The sequence below is a fragment of the Helicoverpa armigera genome, chromosome 10 (genome assembly GCF_030705265.1).
Source record: "Helicoverpa armigera isolate CAAS_96S chromosome 10, ASM3070526v1, whole genome shotgun sequence".
NCBI classification, from domain to species: Eukaryota; Metazoa; Arthropoda; class Insecta; order Lepidoptera; family Noctuidae; genus Helicoverpa; species Helicoverpa armigera.
In genome coordinates, this window is record NC_087129.1 from 5,234,225 (window position 1) to 5,253,675 (window position 19,451).

The window sequence follows — 19,451 nt, forward strand, 5'->3', positions numbered from 1 at the left end:
GCTTGCTCATGTCGGCTATAGCCGACATTGGCGTTCAAAAGGTTAAAAACAAACACTTTACAAAAATATATTATTTATTGCCGCAATAAAAAAGTGCAATAAAACTCTAATATTAAACGGCTCTAAAGCTGTAAGAATACTACTAATTCCATAAAGCGAGTCAAAAATACGTTTCGAATTGGAAGAGCTTTCGAACATTCCAGTCTTTTATACCAGGTGGATATCTTGGACACCTTAATTCACGCGTTAATCTTGAATATGTTCATTTTAATTTGCCTATCTTTTTAGACTTTAACGTATGTATATACATACATCATCAGTCAAGTTCTCATCAAAACAACTTCATATAATTTTCATACAATCTGCTGCAGTTTCATACAAAGTGCTGTGTTCATAATACCTAAGACTCTCAATCAAGTAACAATTTAAATACAAATTTACCTAAGCTATGTATTTTTGTATCACTTGAATTGCTATAGCACCTCCATTTCACAGATTTTAAAAGTAAATGCTATTAATTAAAATATGAGCATACTACCCAATATGACTTGCACTTTATTAGAACATTTATAATTCTTAACATTAATTTATTTCATAATTATAGAGATCAAACCACTACTGGCTAATTTGAGGGTATATTCACAATTAATTTATGTGTAAGTTTTTCTTTGACTGGCAGTATTGGTATCACATCATCAGCTTCTTTCATATGCGATGTAGGCATCTGAAAAAAGAAATAAACAAGTATGATTACAATTTGACACACTTCCTCACAGAACGCACGTTTAAACCATATCTGTGTTAGAGATTGAAACATATCTTGTGTTTTTAAAATACTTACATTCAAATCTTTGGCTTGTGCCTCCTTCACAGTGTATTCTCTGAGTACATAGTCAGTGTTGAGCAGATGGAACATCCTTGTTTCATTTGCCCTCACCAGCACATCATCCACTCTCAAGAAGTACCTTAGCAGCACATACCAATATGAAGGCATGACTCTCTGAAAATGCAGAACAGAAATGTTAATTTGTTTTAAATATGCAAAACTAGCTCCTGCTCATGGTTTCACCCGCCCTCTGGATGGTGACTATGTCCCCTCTAATTTTCAGCTTAAACGGTTCAACTTTTCTTGAGTTATAAAATGTGTAACTAACAAAACAAGGTTTTTATATATATATACTAGCTTTTGCCCGCGACTTCGTTCGCATGGAATAGTGACTTCCGGCATATTTTTGGTTTGACCAATAGATGGCGCTATATGTCCGGAATAAAAGTTTTTATTTCAAAAATTTTTTTTTTTGAAATAAAAACTATCCTATGTCCTTTCTCAAGTTCCAAACTATGTCTGTACCAAATTTCACACAAATCGGTTCAGTAGTTTAGGCGTGAAGAAAAGACAGACAGACAGACAGACAGACAGACAGACAGACAGACAGACAGACAAACAGAGTTACTTTCACATTTATAATATTAGTTAGGATTAGGATTTGAGTTAAATAGATTGTTTTGCATTTACTATACTTAAGCTTGATTTATCCTTTTCAGGCTGTTCAGGGCCGCCGGGCAAGCCGCCGCCCAAGCCGCCGTGCACCCGGCGGCATACAAAGCCCCGGCAAAGCACGACCAACCAACCAAAAAAAGACGATTTTGTGCCGCGTCTATTGCCGGCGGCATAGCCGCTCGGCATGAAACCGGCGGCATTGCCGCCGGCATGTCTGTAATAGCCTTTACATACCTAATTGTATATTTGCAAGCAATATACTTACTATTTTCACAGACAGTTTTGAAACACCATGATCATGTAATTCATCCTCAAATAAAGTTAGATCGTGATAGAAGAGAATTTGTTCTTTTTGCTTCAACAAGTCAAAATTAATATGCTCATCAGTGTTTTCTACAACAATATTATCTGTGAGAGTTCCTTTATAGTCAGTAGAGAACGTCCAATCAAATGGCCGCTTTGGTTTCTCCGCTTCTGGTCTTGAATAAAAAAAATTTGGTTATTATTAAAATAGAGCACAACAAAATTTAAAAAATGTACTAGCAAATTGTTGATCTGCACTAAAATTATTTATTTTATACAAAGATAACGTAAAAAGGCTTGTTTGCCGGAAAGTGCATAATCTTGAAGTTAGATTTGAAAAGAAAAAAGCAGTTAAAAATCTAATTCTAGAAATTTTAAATTGGCTAGATAGCCAATCTATTATATCAATATTTTCATGGACAGGCGGGATTCTACTAAGGTATAACTCAATTTTATTACCTTGCCTCCTGCCAAGCTTCTGCACAAGCAACCTCAATGGCCTCTATCCTGCTGGCCACACATCTCAGAGAATCAAGAGGGTTGAAGCATATACCTGCACCACTCTCATGTGCCAACTTTAGAATATTTCTAGGAAACACCATGTCAGGGAAATGCGGTATTTTCAGTTCCTTGGTGTATCTGAAAATAGCAGTTGTATAAAATTGTAGTAGTAAGAGTTAATAAATTCAGCGAAGAGTACAATATGTACAAAATAGTGCACCCTACGAGTAATAGTTTTAAAGTGAGTTTAACTTAACAATTTGATACTCATAGTCTTCTAGTAATATTTATTCTGTTGTCTTATGTTTTAAAAAGCCAGTGACTTTGTAAGGCTACAATCGATAACTAAGGATTATAAAAAGGTTGATACTCACATACAAAACTGGCAAAATTGATCATCATCACGTTCGCAAACGACTTTTGTAGAGCATACACTTGGCAATATACAGCTCACATCGTATGATATATTCCACGGCCCAAATTGTATTGATTTCGAGTTAGTCGTGTACCGTCCTGCGTCCACACTGTTTAACAGTAACTGTAAACACAAAAGATAAGTGCATCTTTAAAGCGTCCCATGGAGTACTTTATGCCGGCACTTTGTAAGGTTACGTATTCTTTTTTACCTCAGAGTTGAACATAGCGAACTATATCCGCGATTATCAACTGTATAATCCTTAATCCTCGCTGTGAATTTAGTAGCAAACTCAATAATTGAAATCAATTGTATCCCCAATCCCGTACAAATTAAAACCCACAAAATAATTCTTGACGTGACGTGCGTGACGGATGATTACCCTGGTTTGACACTGACACCAAATTTATTGCCATTCTTGATCTTTCTAATGCTCCTGCTCCACCTGCGTTAGCGTTAACGTTAATGTCAATGGCCAACTACACGATATGCTCCTGCTCCACCTGCGTTAGCGTTAACGTTAATGTCAATGGCCAACAACACGTTACTTATTGCATTAAAAATGCGTGTTGGCTACACTTACGTACAATTCCGCAAAGAGTTAATCCCTCATGAAGTAACGCGTTAACACACATTAAAGAGGTTAAACTCAGACACACAAAATAATTCTAAAAACTAAAGCTTTCTCATTTGACCATTCCATTACCGTGCTCGTAAAATGCAGTTACCGCTTAAACAAAGTATCTACACTCGTCCTTGCATGCGTGCAATGAGATGGCATTAATGTAGCATAATGCTACTGCTCCACCTGCGTCTTAACGCGTAAAATTTTGGCGTTATGCTACTGCTCCACCTGCGTCTTAACGCGTTAAATTTTGGCATTACGCAGATGTGGCCAACGTTTTAATGGCAATTTATACAAATGGCATTATGAATAGCATTAAACGTTAAGCGATAACTCGGGTGTCGGTTTTTTTGACACATCAAAGGGTTTTAGTGCGTAGCTTAGAGCGCTAAGTGATGTTGGCTACATTAATGCCATCTCATTGCACGCATGCAAGGACGAGTGTAGATACTTTGTTTAAGCGGTAACTGCGTTTTACGAGCACGGTAATGTAATGGAATGGTCAAATGAGAAAGCTTTAGTTTTTAGAATTATTTTGTGTGTCTGAGTTTAACCTCTTTAATGTGTGTTAACGCGTTACTTCATGAGGGATTAACTCTTTGCAGAATTGTACCTAAGTGTAGCCAACACGCATTTTTAATGCAATAAGTAACGTGTAGTTGGCCATTGACATTAACGTTAACGCTAACGCAGGTGGAGCAGGAGCATTATGCTACAAGAGAGAGAGTTAATCCCTCATGAAGTAACGCGTTAACACACATTAAAGAGGTTAAACTCAGACACACAAAATAATTCTAAAAACTAAAGCTTTCTCATTTGACCATTCCATTATCGTGCTCGTAAAATTCAGTTACAGCTTAAATAAAGTATCTACACTCGTCCTTGCATGCGTGCAATGAGATGGCATTAATGTAGCCAACATCACTTAGCGCTCTAAGCTACACACTAAAACCCTTTGATGTGTCCAAAAAACCGACACCCGAGTTATCGCTTAACGTTTAATGCTATTAATAATGCCATTTGTATAAATGCCATTAAAACGTTGGCCACATCTGCGTAACGCCAAAATTTTACGCGTTAAGACGCAGGTGGAGCAGTAGCATAACAGAGCACTACAAAAATAAAGAGGTGTAAATGACTGCTATAGGATTTCATTTGTACTTATAAATATATTCCTCTCCCTTTACAAGATCTTTACCAGATATTGAAACATCTGGTAACTGTAAATTACATTTTATGACTTCGTTCAGCATGACATGTAAAATTCATTAGTATTACTAAGAATCCATCACTAAAAGATTAACGGCCAGTGGCGGGGCGCGGGTGGTCAAATCAAATCAATATGGCCGACTTTCACCGGTTGGTTTGTCTGTTTTGATATTTGATAAAATTAATCTTTTCGTATTACATAAAACCATCGTGGGTTATTGATATATAATTTTTGTGTACGTTAGATTCTGTAGCTAACTATGGAAGCGCTTATCCCAGTTATTAATAAGTTGCAAGACGTTTTTAATACAGTCGGAGCTGATGCCATCCAATTACCTCAAATCGTAGTTTTAGGAACTCAGGTAACCTTATATGTTTAAATTTTTAACTATATTTGTACATTAATGGTTTTAGAATCAAAGGAATGTGCACTCAATGAATTTCCTGTTGATGATTTATCTGTAATGGTTATGTAAAGGTGTCAGCGGAGTTCTTTGTCCCCATTCTATTCAATTGAACTCAGCTGTCATTGACCAAGACCGCACTCCCGAATTCCCTATTTACAGTTACTGAAGCCGACTGCATAAATATGATTTGACAGATACTACATCGCGCGTAGTCACTCTTCTAATTTAAAATCAATAAAAACATCAATGACATCATGCAGTTTCTATTATAGATGTAAATAAAAAATCTGTACAAGCAATATTCCAATTTTATATAGTTTCTTTTTCTAATAGCAATATCATTATCTGCTTCATTATTTTTTTTTTTAACAGAGCTCTGGAAAAAGTTCGGTTATTGAAAGTCTAGTTGGACGTTCTTTCCTCCCTCGAGGACCGGGGATTGTGACCAGGCGTCCTCTTGTGCTACAACTAGTATACAGCCCTAAGGATAGTAAGGAACATCGCTCGGCTGAAGAAGGTGAGTCTATGAAAATAATACGACTTTAGAATAAAGTAGCAATACTTTTATTTTGAGAAAAACTAATAATTTTTTTGTGCAAGATGTATTAAATCAAAGATTGTATGAAATCAAGACTAAGGACACAGTTTTTTCTATGATACATTCAGCAATCAAAAAACCACAATAAAAGGGCTTATTATTTTCCGGGTGACTAATAACTTAAAAGTCGACAAATGTTTGCAACAAATAAAATAACTTGCCAGCGATTTAATATTTTCGCGACTATTATAATATGTAAGGTTCAAAATTAAGGGTGTTATAAAAACTAAAAACTAGCAGCTGCGTTTGGGTAGCAAATAAACTATACTAGTGAATTGAAATATTAGGTGGGGAGCTATTTATAATGACTTGGCGACTAATAATGTTAGTTGGGTGGCAAAGATAATATATTACCAACTATTTCGTGCCGACTAAAAACCCAGTTTCAGGCTTCGCTTTGTGGATAGCTCTAAATATTAAAAGGAGTACAATAAAAAGGAATAAGAGTTAATTATTAATATTTTGTTATCATAATTTCATGAAAACGGCGAAGGTGCGGTGATATTATCTCACTTGGCGCACTATGAAGATGGTAGAATTTAATTTGGATTCATTTTATTTAGCATATTGCCATTTATAACCTTCAATTAAAAAAAACATTGTATTAAAAATTGAAGTTAGTGACGAAAACGAATCGCTGCAAAACCGACTCCACGTAGTCTTGTCTGCCCTACCCCTAGAGTGCAATTCAAAACCACGTAGGCGCGGAGGGGCGAGGCGGCCTGCGAGCTGAGGCGCAGGTAGTTTTAACGCTCGCTGCCGCGGCTGAGGCTGGCCGGCATTGCCGGCCAGCAAGCCGAAGCTGCGACGATAAGCTCGCATGGGACCGCCGGAGCCCCGCAGCGCCGGAGCCGTGACAGAAGTCATGCTTGCTGCATGTTGCATGCTTACTTCCATGCTATTCACCTATAATTTTGAAAATAACAGCCGCAAAATATTTTTTCTTCATGCCATTTTAGAGTTTATTTAAAGCTATTAAAAAGTCGCACAATTAATTTATAATATGAGCTATTTTATATTTATTCTTCACCCAAACAATTTTAAATAGAACCTGATTTGTATTAATTATGAATGCCCATTTTCTATTTTATTGTCATCATTAAGTTTTCGCTTAGATATTAATTCAGTTGCCAAAAGAAAAACTTGATGCTAGTTTAAATTAAAACGGACCTCATCGCTGATTTTTTAATATGCTACCTTTTACTTATTATGATACTCCTTATTAGCTGCCAACCCATTGGTAAATATATAAATAGATAAATGGTACCCACTCTATTATTTTTTTAAACCTATATTCGTTTTACTTAGTCGCCGCGTTAAATACATGCCCAATAAAAGTATCTTTTGTGTGGTTGAGTGTCACACTCAATGTCATCAGTTTAATAGAGCATTACTCTCCTAGAATATAATCAATTGATAACAATGTGGTTTTCAATGTCACATTTATTTATTACAATTAGATACTAGGCATTGGTATTTTTTCTCATTGGAGTTTTATTACAATGCAGTGATAATTTTTTCTGTCATAAAGGGAGATTTTCATTTATTCTTTATAGAAGAGTTTATTGAATTATTTCATTAAGAAATGTACTTAAGGATAGCTTTTTTAAGCTATGTCTTTTAGGTTTCAAATTAATAAAATTGGGGGAGTAGGTTTCAGATTCCCAGTATCTATTCAAGTATGTGTTACCATTGTGAATGTAGCCAAGTATCTGTGTAACAAGGTAGAAGGCTAATTAGTATTGTATTTTTATTTATAAATGTATTGCTAGTGCTAAGAAAGCAGAGTACAGAGACATCACTGTGGAATCCAATAGCTCAACTTTCCCAAAAATTTACTTCAGGTCTGTACTAAATATTAAATGTAATAATTTGTATGTGCATGTTCCTACTACATGTTTGATTTGCCTTGTTCCATTTCATTGTAGTATTTCCTTAAGCTAAATAAAAAATATTAAATCTAATGGTGATTTCAGACTATATAGTCCAGGTTTCCTCAAGATGTTTTCCTTCACCTTTTTATCAGCCATTGGTGTCTAAGATATACTTAGAAAGTACATACAAACTTAGAAAAGTTGCATTGGTACTTGCCTGACCTGGATTCGAACCCGCGCCCTCATACTCGAGAGGTTGGTTCTTTGCCCACTAGGCCACCATCCGCATTGAGCAAGCGTGGTGATTAATGCTCAATCCTTCTCCGTGTGAGAGGAGGCCTGTGCCCAGCAGTGGGACGATAAATAGGCTGTAACTAACTAACTAAACTAACTAAAATCTAATGACATGAGAGACTTAATAATTAATAACTGAATATGTTGTATGTTTCATCAGAAGTCCTTGAGCTTGCCAACTTCATAACATATTTATGAACCTGTCTTGATATAATTGTATAATGTGTATCTTCATAGCATGAGATAATTACTTTGTAGGTATGCAAGAAGTGTGATAATCATAAATAAAATCTTGTGTCTAATACATATCAACATTTTATGTACTGTCTTAATAGAACCAGATTGAATAATCTCCCTTCATACTTGAACACTTAAGAGCATTCTCATTTAGTAATATCCCATTGCAAAATTCACAACATATTTATGAACCTGTCTTGATATAATTGTATAATGTGTATCTTCATAGCATGAAATAATTACTTTGCAAGTATGCAAGAAGTGTGATAATCATTAAAAAAATCTTGTGTCTAATACATATCAACATTTTATGTAGTGTCTTAATGGAACCAGAGCGAATAATCTCCCTTCATACTTGAACATTTAAGAGCATTCTCATTTAATAATATCACATTGCAAAGCTTATACCATTTTCTCTATTGTTAAAGGTACTGTAAACCTAGAAGAATGGGGAAAATTCCTGCACACCAAAGACAAGATCTATTCAGATTTCGATCAGATGAGACAGGAAATCGAGCGGGAAACCGACCGCATGGCGGGCAGCAACAAGGGTATCTGTCCAGAGCCCATAAGTCTGAAGATATTCTCAACCAGAGTAGTCAATCTCACATTGGTAGATCTCCCTGGTATCACCAAGGTAAATAATTACTGGCCGGCTAATATGTATTGTAATGGAATCACTTCATAGTTTGTTTAGAAGCTAATAAACAGCTGAAAAACTGAAAAAAAAAATGTATTTATTCCTTTTTTTACTAGGTACCAATAGGTGATCAGCCTGAAGATATTGAAAATCAAATTAGGAATCTGATTATAAAATACATTTCCAATCCAAACTCCATAATTCTGGCAGTGACAGCCGCTAATACTGACATGGCTACTAGTGAGGCCATTAAGATGTCTAAAGAGGTTGATCCGGATGGTAGACGAACTCTCGCTGTGGTGACAAAGCTTGATCTCATGGATGCAGGTAATTTAACTATTAGTTTTAGTATAATTGGCCAAGGTATTAGGGTTAAAAGCTGGTCAAGTGATATACAAAAAAAATGTAAAAATATCAAATTATCTTTCAATTTTGATTTCAGATAATTATCTTTCGTAACTATAACGGAACAACTAGTTTCATGATAAAATACCGAGAACTCCTTGGAGCAATGAAAGTTACTAAAATAGTAATTTATTTCAGGAACTGATGCAATAGACATCCTCTGCGGCCGCGTCATTCCCGTTAAACTTGGCATAATCGGAGTCGTCAACAGATCACAACAAGACATTATTGATAAGAAATCTATTGGGGTAAATTATCTACCAATTTATATCACGTCTTTTAACTGTTCAATAACATACAGAGCGATATATGTATGTCATCATGCCTATTGATTTCCTGTGCCAATGTTTGGCTAGGAAATCGAAATTGTATTCAATGCATTTGGCTACAACTCGATTTGTATTGTAGGTATCTACTACTATACCATCTCATGCAAACGAGATTTAATATTTCAACATTTATTTTTCCTACTTTATTACTGAGAACAATAAGTTTGCAGATTATACTATACATAATACTGACTCGCTATTCTGTAATACTCATTGTCATCAATTTCATTTTTTACTGTGATACAAATAAAAATCCATACAGGATATACTCATTATCTGCTCGTAGTATTGATAATCGCGATAATTAATCTGTTGTTTTCTAATTGTTTTACAATCAGGACGCGCTGAAAGATGAAGCAACGTATCTGCAAAGGAAATATCCTACCATTGCCACACGCAACGGCACGCCGCACTTGGCAAAGACCTTGAACAGACTACTGATGCACCATATTAGGGATTGCCTACCGGAATTAAAGGTAATTATCGTGATTGCTTGCAACAAAGACACATTATGTATGTACTTGGCACATTGATTTACTTTTCTGTTCTTGTTTTTCAATGTCAAGAGGCCAATTTAGGCAATTATTAAATAATTCGAATGTGGGTCGCATAGTTGTGTTTATAAAATGCTCTTGTTGCATGCTAATGAATACAGCAATGCTATAAATTCTTAGTAACATAAATTGACAGTCTGCCAATGTAATAAACTTTGAGCAACATGACATAGCTACTTATAATCAGATTGATAGAACATCAAAATGTGGGCTATGATATCTAATACAAAAGTATATTATCTCAAAATTGTCGAAGTCAAGATAATCACTTACGCTTGACGGACGATTAAACTTTATCTTATGTGAATTTTGCGTAGAAGGAAGAATATATTTTAGTTCTGTTATGCAATAAAACGCCGCGGTTTCACCCGCGTTTCGAGAACACTGATAACCTAAGTCGTTTTTCAGGATCTAGCTAGACTATCTGCGTAAAAAAAATCATTTAGGTACATCGGTTTAGTAATGCGAGAAAGCGCGAAAGATGGACAGACAGAGTTGCTTTCTCATTAGTAAAGATTGTCGTACAAATTGTAAATGCCTTTGTTCTTATTATGACAGGTGCGTGTCAACGTAATGATCTCACAATTCCAATCTCTTCTCAACTCGTACGGGGAAGATGTTTCGGATAAGTCGCAGACTCTACTGCAGATCATTACGAAATTCGCGAGTGCTTACTGTTCTACCATCGAGGGCACGGCCAGGAACATTGAGACCACGGAACTGTGTGGTGGCGCCAGAATATGCTATATTTTCCACGAGACGTTCGGACGCACCTTGGATTCGATACATCCTTTAGTCGGTGAGTTGTTTTGCCTTCCAGCGCATACAATGCGTGCTTTAGAACACGTCAATTAATTCCATGAAGAATGCCGCAGATGTAGATAAATGAAATGCTCATTTTAGAAATTCTGATAACGCGAGGAATGTTTATAGTGCTGCCATGCAGAATGACAGACACATTTTAAACTAATCATTGTGTGACTCGTCTAAAACTCGACGATAAAATGCTCATGCGAGATTATAAGAATTTCCCTATCATGTCACAGTGCCACACAATGCATCATTGTTGAAGGCATTACGTACATTAGTAGAAAATGCTTTTGTTTGTAACGTAACGTTATCTTTATAGTATAGTACGGAGTTCCCTTGCGTAAATCTCAGCTAATGATAAAAGAAAGACTCGTGAGTCATTTTCGGGGCTACGACTTATCTGCGTTTTCGGATAACTTAGGTCATCGTGGTCAACACTATTTTGAAACAATGTTTTTATTTCGTATTGTCACGAAAATTTTCGGACTAAGGTATAATAATTTTCCGATGATGCTGAATTGAGTTAATTTAAACCTTAAAATAACAGAAGCAAACACTTGTTTAAAACACAAAAATTACTTGAATTCCACTACAACACACGCTTACTTTAAGTCACATAACTTTGCAATCATTAAGGTAGCAGCAATATGATGACTATATTTTGAGGCATATATTTTTGCTGTTGAGCAGTTTCATAGTATCCAACTTTCAAGGGGTAAAGTTGTTTCAAAAGTACAGTTAAAAAATTATTATTTTTTATTTAGGTTTGACGCGCATGGACATTCTAACCGCGATCCGTAACGCCACGGGTCCAAGGCCAGCCCTGTTCGTTCCCGAGGTGTCGTTCGAACTGCTCGTCAAGAGGCAGATCAGAAGGCTCGAAGATCCTTCTCTACGTTGTGTGGAACTGGTACAGTAACATCTAATTAATAATTAATCGTTATACTTAGATGAGTAAAGCAAGCTATAGCACTTAGAAATCCTCCAAAATGTATGTAGCAGTTAATTTCACTTCTGTGATAATAATAAGAACTCTCTAGATAATAATTAAGTCACACGCATAATTAACCTATTTATTTCGCCTATGGAACTGTTTGTTCTAACAAGTTCAAAACATGTTCGCTGCAAAATTGTTGTATTTATTTATTGTTTCATTAAATCACTCTCTACGACCAAACAATCTTTTTATACGAAACTAATCTACATTTCACACATCATACAACTAGTCAAAAAAATTTGACTTAGACTTTAGGGTTCAAGTAGCTTGCGCATGTTGGGACACGTGCGTAGGTTACATACATTTAAAAAAAGCGCGGGTCAAGCCAGCTACATGCACCGTGTAGACGCACCCTTATGAACTCAGCAGTATCGCCTATTTCCCAATAGTAATACCGTAACTGTACCAGGTGCACGAGGAGATGCAGCGCATCGTGCAGCACTGCGGCACGGAGGTGCAGCAGGAGATGCTGCGCTTCCCGCGCCTGCACCAGCGCATCGTCGACGTCGTCACGCAGCTGCTGCGGACCCGCCTGCCCGCCACCAACGCCATGGTAACTAGCTTTGGAAATTAGCAACAAAATTGTAACCAACTATCATCGGTAGAGCTGAATGATCGTTATGTATTCCGGGGATCAAAGTTTAATGTCCTAACGTAGTACTAGCAAAAGTATATTGTACTAGCGACCCGCCCCGGCTTCGCACGGGTGCAATGCTCTTATCACTCTATAAAAAACCGCATTAAAATCCGTTGCGTAGTTACAAACATTTAAGCATACACAGGGACAGAAAAAGTGACTTTTATACTATGTAGTGATTAGAACATTACTTTAGCGGTTCACCGTACACCGAGTACATATGTGTCAATATACTGTGGTTGTACATGTGAGGTACGCTACAAGCAATGTAGACTACATACATATATGATTTCCGTCGTGCAGCCTTGTTGCGACCTTTAACACTCTCTGTACCGATGCACTATTCTGTCTAATGCAATGTATGGCTTTACTGAGTCATCATTATCAGGGGATTTATTGAAGCATTGATTCAATTGTGCCTGAGGGAATAGTGTTCAGGAAACCACAAATGTACAACTAAAATTATCAAGTCACTTAACCGCCCGCGGTGAACCTCAAGTTTCTTATCAAAATATGTTATTTTTGACAAAATATAAAAACAACAGAACCACGATAAGCAATTCTAACGCCCATATACTACTTTCAGGTGGAGAACTTAGTACAAATTGAGCTGGCTTACATCAACACCAAACACCCAGATTTCCATCGCGAAGCTGCCCTAGTCTCCGGTCTACTGAAGAGTACGGACAGCCTGATGGATGACCATTCCCCAGTGTACCGTCAGAAAACACCGCGACCCACCTCCTCACCGGTATTCGCCATGTTCAAAGTATATATAAGCTAAGTTATTATGTCACGTGACTGTGGGAACTAATGCCACTAACATAAGGTAAGTATCACTCACGTGGAGTAACTTTGCCCCTCCTGACTTGGCCAGTAACTACTGAGGGTGCGTCCTGTGAGGACGAATCAACGCGATCCGCGAATCCGAAGCGAATTTTAAATATGTACTCTGCGCCCTAACGCGCAACTTTACATAAGGGATATCGAATGTTTTTTGCCGTTGACAACTGAGCAGTTTCAAGAGAAAAAACTGTTCTATGTACTGTCTGACCGCAACTGTTAACTGCACCAAAAAATGGTCAGGGTTATAAGCTACTTGAAATAAAATTGACTTGTCGTCCGCGACGCGTTTCGCAACTGTAAAAATGTGCATGAAACGTCAAATTGCTTAGGGGCAAAGTTATAAAATGTTGTGTTGTAGTATACCGTGTAACTCCTTACAGTTGGATGTCGGATGATTTTATACAGCAATGCAGAGACAATAAAATATGCTGAAAACTCTAAGAGGACCTTTGGACTTCGAAATTGTGCCGTTGTGTGTCTACACTATTTGTTTTTTTTTTTTTGCAGTCTTATTTTTTTATATTTTATATGTATAAAAGATCCAATCTACTTTTAATTGTTATCGTAATATATTGCAAATTATCTCCTTGATAAGAATAGCTCTTTAAAACCATTTATTCTAAACTGTTTTTACAAAAATTTACAAAAAACTTGAGGCGATTGACCACTGTATGGAGTAGATGGTAACATAGACGTAGTGTAAAGTTAGTTTATTATTCAAAAGCAGTTGCTGTGTAGAATTAGAATTTTGTACATTCTAGTCTAGAGTTGCTGGCATGTTATGTAATTTGATTAATTACTGACACTGTTTTTTATATGAGTAGCAAAAAATAGCAAATAGGATGCAATATGGATTAGTATTCCTGCATTTGTTGGCATAACTTTTATCGCAGTTATAAGACTGTTGACTTTTTATTTTGCTGAATTTACCATTTACTTTGTAGCCACTTCTATCCCCTTTTGGTCTTACTAATATTGTTTTGTAATTAAAAATGACTATTGCTGATTATTGTTTGTAGCTATTTCTTCAACAAATGGGTGAAAGAGGGTCCACCCTAGTATTCTTGGCAAGTGTATGGGAATCGCACCACAAGGTAAAATAATAATCGCCTCATTTAGCGAGGGCTAGTGCCACACTGATACAGTCATGTTAGCCACATTGTCCTACTAAATCATGTGACGGCATCATATTGGTGAAGCTTTGAATACTATGTGGGCTCTCTTTATTTAAGGATGCACGAGATTTCATCCATGCAAACTATGTTGGAAACCTTAGCTTTGAACGGTTTTCCTAAACGAGTTCGTATGGATAAGATCGATGTACGCACCCTATAAGACTGAAGTTTAAATGACAAGTTCTTATTCGAATGAAGTGTACCTTGCCAGTGCAGTTTAGTGCAATGTGGCCACTAGAACAGTTGTCATTTGAAGTTCGCTTACGTGTTGCTGACTAACCCTTTCCATTAGTAAACATTCTCACTAATGACAAACTTATAGAATTATTAAATGTCGCACTTTGTCCATTGACTAAGTTAGCAAAGGTATTTTGTTTAAAGCAAAGGTTTTTTGTGTGAAAAACTTTTTAGCAAATATTTATTGTGTTGGTTCTGTCGATTTTTGCATGAATATAATATTACGGGTTTAGCTAGTTTTGGGAAACACAAATAGACTGAACAAACGTAGCCTTAAACGTACGAAATTCTCTTTTTAGCATGTGCCAGCTATCACGGATGGTCAGGAGAACAGGTCTCCAACAAGCAATAATAGTGAATCTCCAGCAACTCCACAGGTAACGGAAATGGATCAATAAGTAGTTTAGAAAATGCACTGAAATTGTTGTTCTTATTATTTATAAGCACAATGTGAAGCTAACTACATCATACAATGGATCGCCTTTGAGTTTGTCACCTTAACCATGTTTGTTCTACCTTGAGTACCCATTAACCAACATAAAATATTCTTGACTGTATAAAATCACGCGTGTTTTTTACAAATCCGGACAGCCCGTATTTCTCGCACCTTTCATCTTAATTGCACAATTCATAAAATATATATTACTCTATAAATAATAGAGAATATTGTTAATTTCAGATAAACGGCACACCGGAGAACAAAGTGCTAACTCCTCAGAAGCCAGTGAACCTTCTCCCAGAAGTACCGAGCCAGACTTCTCGTAAGCTTTCCGATAGGGAACAACACGATTGTGACGTCATCGGTAAGTTTTATCCCTGCCTTCATTTATTTGTTTGTTTGTCATGCATTGGTTGAAAGCCTTGGAATGTTCGCAATTAATTCACCTGTATTGATGGTCTCACAGAATTTAATATCCAATCATATTCACTAACTTAGATTTATTTGGATTTGAGTGCAAATAACACGTATTAATTAATATCGTAAATTCGTTGCTAGAATAGTTTTCAATGTCACATTAAACATTTAACTCAACATTGTATCATTCAACAGTATTTTCTTGTGATGTTAGGTGGGCGGAGCGATGAACCATCAATCCTAATCCCTAACACTGAGACAGTAGACGGCATCAACGTGATGCAATTGAATCAAATGGGTGATTTAGTGGGTGAGGATAGCGGAGCGATCTACAAAATGCTTTACTCATTTTGCTCACTGTTAAACTTCCGACCACCTACCATCGAACTATTTTTGCTTGCTGCTTGTTTACTTTGGGTTGACATTTAATAGTGCTATTTTTTTACTAACCCCTAATCAAATTATTTATTCGACTAATACAATCTAACGTCGTACACAGCCACGCCAAATAACTTTGCTCCTCTAAAGTCAGCTACCTGATGCATTGCGTAGGCCTAGTATTGCTATTGTCGTACAGTTAGACTTATGCGCAATCACTGGTAGCAAATTTTGGAGCGGCAAAGTTATTTGCCGTAAGCTGTACTCGCACATGTGTGTCAAATTCTATAATAATTTACTAAATAATGTGAAATATTTTGATACGGGGAAATAACGGTTAATCTATGATTTAAAACGTTACTTTATTAACATTCCACTATCCATCACGAATCATTAGCGTTGCGTTAAAAAATAATTTACTAGCACATTTTACTAACATTACGATAACAATTAAGTTGGTTTGTTCAAGGATTGTGTCGTATGTACACTGTCTTCCTTTTAGAAACCAGCAACAAAATTATATTAAAAAACTTATGAATAATCTTTCTTTTCAGAACGGCTGATCAAGTCCTATTTCTACATAGTGCGTAAATCGATTCAAGATTCAGTGCCGAAGGCTGTAATGCATTTCTTAGTGAACTATGTGAAGGATAACCTGCAGTCTGAGTTGGTGACTCACTTGTATAAGTCGGACCAAGCCGAGAGCATGCTTAACGAGTCGGAACATATTGCCCAGAGGAGGAAGGAGGCAGCCGACATGCTCAAGGTCAGTGCTTCAGTATTATTATAATTTTTAACTTTATAGGTGATGAATATTAATTGTGTAGTTCTAATTATTTTATTTTTTACTTAAACTCCGTTCTGGGGTCTACTTCTGGCATACCATACCAATTTAGTTTTTGTGAGATATTTTGATGTATAAATTGTATTACTTTAAAATTTCATCATAAAGTCTTTCAGTTTTGCCTCAAACTTTCTTTAAAAATAAAAATATTTATATTTCTATCTTTAATTTCATATACTAGTGTTATGTGATGATTCTAGTAATTTATTCAGACACTAGCCGTTTTCCCGCGGTTTCACCCGCGTCCCGTGGTAACTACTGCCCGTACCGGGATAAAATATAGCCTATGTTACTCGTGGATAATGTAGCTTTTGAATGGTGAAAGAGTTTTTAAAAACGGTCCAGTAGTTTTTGAGCCTATTCATTACAAACAAAGTTTTCCTCTTTATAATATTAGTATAGATTTCAATTTGTTTAACACAAGCGATCCGTAATAATGTGAACTCTTCGTTGTATTCCAGGCTCTGCAGCGTGCCGGGCAGATCATCAGTGAGATCCGAGAGACACACATGTGGTGATGTTCAGCGGAGGAAGACTAGTCTGTGAATTAGTGAATATGAGCTCCTGTTCTGTACATACTCCTTTTAATCTAGGTAAATTATGTGCATTAGGCTTTTAACTTACTTTTCACATACATTTGCTTTTATCATTTGAACTCTGCAGCTCTCTTTGCTATGTATTAGATATTATACTCATGACATTCTGTCGTAAACCAAAAATTCGGAGTAAAAGCAGAAAATGTAGAAGCAAATGCATGTTAGTTATAGATGGACATTTTTAAAATGGCACCGCATACAGGTAATAATGTGTTTAATTAAGTATTCAGTCATTTTGCAAGGTTTATTGTAGAAAGTACTTATTGTTGTCATTTGGTGATTTTATGCGATGTAATATCAGTTTCGTTTAGTAAATTCTATTTGCGTAAATTGTTTTTATATCTCAGGCTCAAATCCGTGTGTGCTTTATCAGACTCGGACATCAGACTGCTCATTCAAAACTTTGTTATGTGTATATTGTGCTCTTGAAAAGCATTTCGATATTATATTTACATTTTATCTAGTACTTACTAAGCATGAGTTTTTAAAACACTTTCCTAAGGAAAACTTAGTTTTCTTATTAATTGCTTCAGCTGTTTAGTATTGGCAATAGTTTCTACTGAAGCAATAACACAATTCCATAGTCATATGCATAATGCATAACTATTGCAAATATTAAAGCTTGCTTATTACTTAATTACAAATCGACTATGGATTAAAATACTTCAATGCATTATTGATACTTTCCGAACTGAAACATGTATGCATTCTGATGTAAATTATTCTTGGTATATGCTGACTTGTACTTTTATATTCCGGTTATACGATATTGTGCCAATACATTTGATAGGATGGTGCGCGAAGCTTAAGTAAACCAACGCAGTCTGTTCAATGGTACTTTGTAAAATGTAGCACAAACGCTGTCGACTTCAGTTACCATTTTCACTAATGTTAATGTATAACATGCACATAATGTAGGCTTAACATTTTAGTGTATGCATATTTACATCGTAGTTATTAATGCAGTGATATTACTTGTAATGTCTGCTATATAGACATTTCCATAAAAGTTGGCTGTCCCTAGTAGTTTTACTGTATCTTATAAATGAAATTGTTTCGCTCGTATTATGATTGAATGTGTTAGTCAGTCAATATGAATTGATTAGATGTATATTCTGTTTTCCCTATTTACAGGGTTGGTTGGTTATTTTTTTAAAGTAGTTAGTTGTCTGTGACCATTTGCAAGGCTTTTTAACATTGATTACATTGTAAGTTGATACAAGGCAATGCGTTGCCCTTACAGTATATCTTAATATAGTTCCTTGTTTATTAGTTTGTAATTTCGCATGCTGTGTTATCAAATTTCATTCACGATTTCAAGTCATTTTGTGTCATGTCCATTCTAAAATAATTTATTTGTTTTATCATGAATTAGCATAGTGAGTATTCCAATGTTACATGATGTATTTATTGTTGAAGTCCAAAAAGTGATTTGCTTTATGTATCAAACGAAACCAATTGAATGTTACATAAATAAGATTGTATTTAAAAGTCTGTTAAATATTAATAAAATAGATTAATCGTCATGGACAAAATGTCTTTGATTTATACATCCTCGCCAAGTAGTAGTTTCAGGGCGCAGTGTCAGTTCAGTGAGATTATCTATTCACTTAAATACTGGAAGGGCAAGCAACAGCAGAGGAATATATAGGTAGTGGAGAGGGTTATATATAACTTAAACAGAAATGTTTGAGTTATTGGGTTTATTGTATTATAATAATAACGATGGTATTTACATGTAACATACTGAGATTTCATATAAGTTTGGGATTTAAAATATCATTTAAAACGTAGGTGTATGATGCACTATACACAGCCCATACTACATTACAATATGGAAGGTATTTAATTGTATCCCTTTAGATAACAGATTTAGAGAGCGTAATATATTGCAGATAGTATTACGAATTTGTATCAATCCACCTACAAAATATGTGTGATGACCACTAATAAAACAAGTAACTGGATCAAAAATTAATTCAACAATTCAATATTGTAAAACAAAGCCAATGGCACGTCGTTAATAACAGCACAAATTGTATTTACTTAAATGTAACAATAAGGGGTTTTGAATTACACAGCCAATAACAACAACAAATGTAAAATTCTTACTATAAATATACTTTGTCAAGTCGACATGGAAGCGAAAACGTAGCGATGTGGAGATTACAATTTTATGGAAT

The 19,451-nt window shown here is 35.8% G+C and overlaps 2 protein-coding genes across 9 annotated transcripts; one reads left to right on the forward strand and one right to left on the reverse strand.

Moving 5' to 3' along the window:
- Positions 1–532: 532 nt before the first annotated feature.
- On the reverse strand, positions 533–3,113 carry LOC110377311 (TIP41-like protein). Of its 2 annotated transcripts, none has more exons than XM_064036481.1 (6): positions 2,932–3,113; positions 2,680–2,837; positions 2,264–2,443; positions 1,767–1,980; positions 842–1,000; positions 533–724 (listed from the first exon to the last, which is right to left on the reverse strand). In XM_064036481.1, exons 1-6 carry the CDS (start codon positions 2,944–2,946, stop codon positions 623–625), a joined length of 828 nt encoding a protein of 275 aa, XP_063892551.1. In that variant the 5' UTR covers positions 2,947–3,113; the 3' UTR covers positions 533–622. The 2 variants fall into 2 exon arrangements, with proteins under 2 accessions (XP_063892551.1, XP_049696898.2); XM_049840941.2 differs by having other exon boundaries at positions 2,680–2,843.
- A 1,537-nt stretch (positions 3,114–4,650) lies between these two features.
- Positions 4,651–18,803, forward strand: Drp1 (Dynamin related protein 1). 7 transcript variants are annotated; one of them, XM_021336143.3, is made up of 16 exons: positions 4,651–4,916; positions 5,334–5,478; positions 8,393–8,601; positions 8,721–8,931; positions 9,148–9,257; positions 9,677–9,814; positions 10,451–10,691; positions 11,467–11,612; positions 12,109–12,252; positions 12,923–13,105; positions 14,202–14,276; positions 14,894–14,971; positions 15,274–15,397; positions 15,665–15,760; positions 16,383–16,594; positions 17,134–18,803. In XM_021336143.3, exons 1-16 carry the CDS (start codon positions 4,815–4,817, stop codon positions 17,188–17,190), a joined length of 2,271 nt encoding a protein of 756 aa, XP_021191818.2. In that variant the 5' UTR covers positions 4,651–4,814; the 3' UTR covers positions 17,191–18,803. The 7 variants fall into 7 exon arrangements, with proteins under 7 accessions (XP_021191818.2, XP_021191819.2, XP_021191820.2 ...); XM_021336144.3 differs by having other exon boundaries at positions 12,923–13,087; XM_021336145.3 differs by lacking the exon at positions 14,202–14,276.
- Positions 18,804–19,451: the final 648 nt, after the last annotated feature.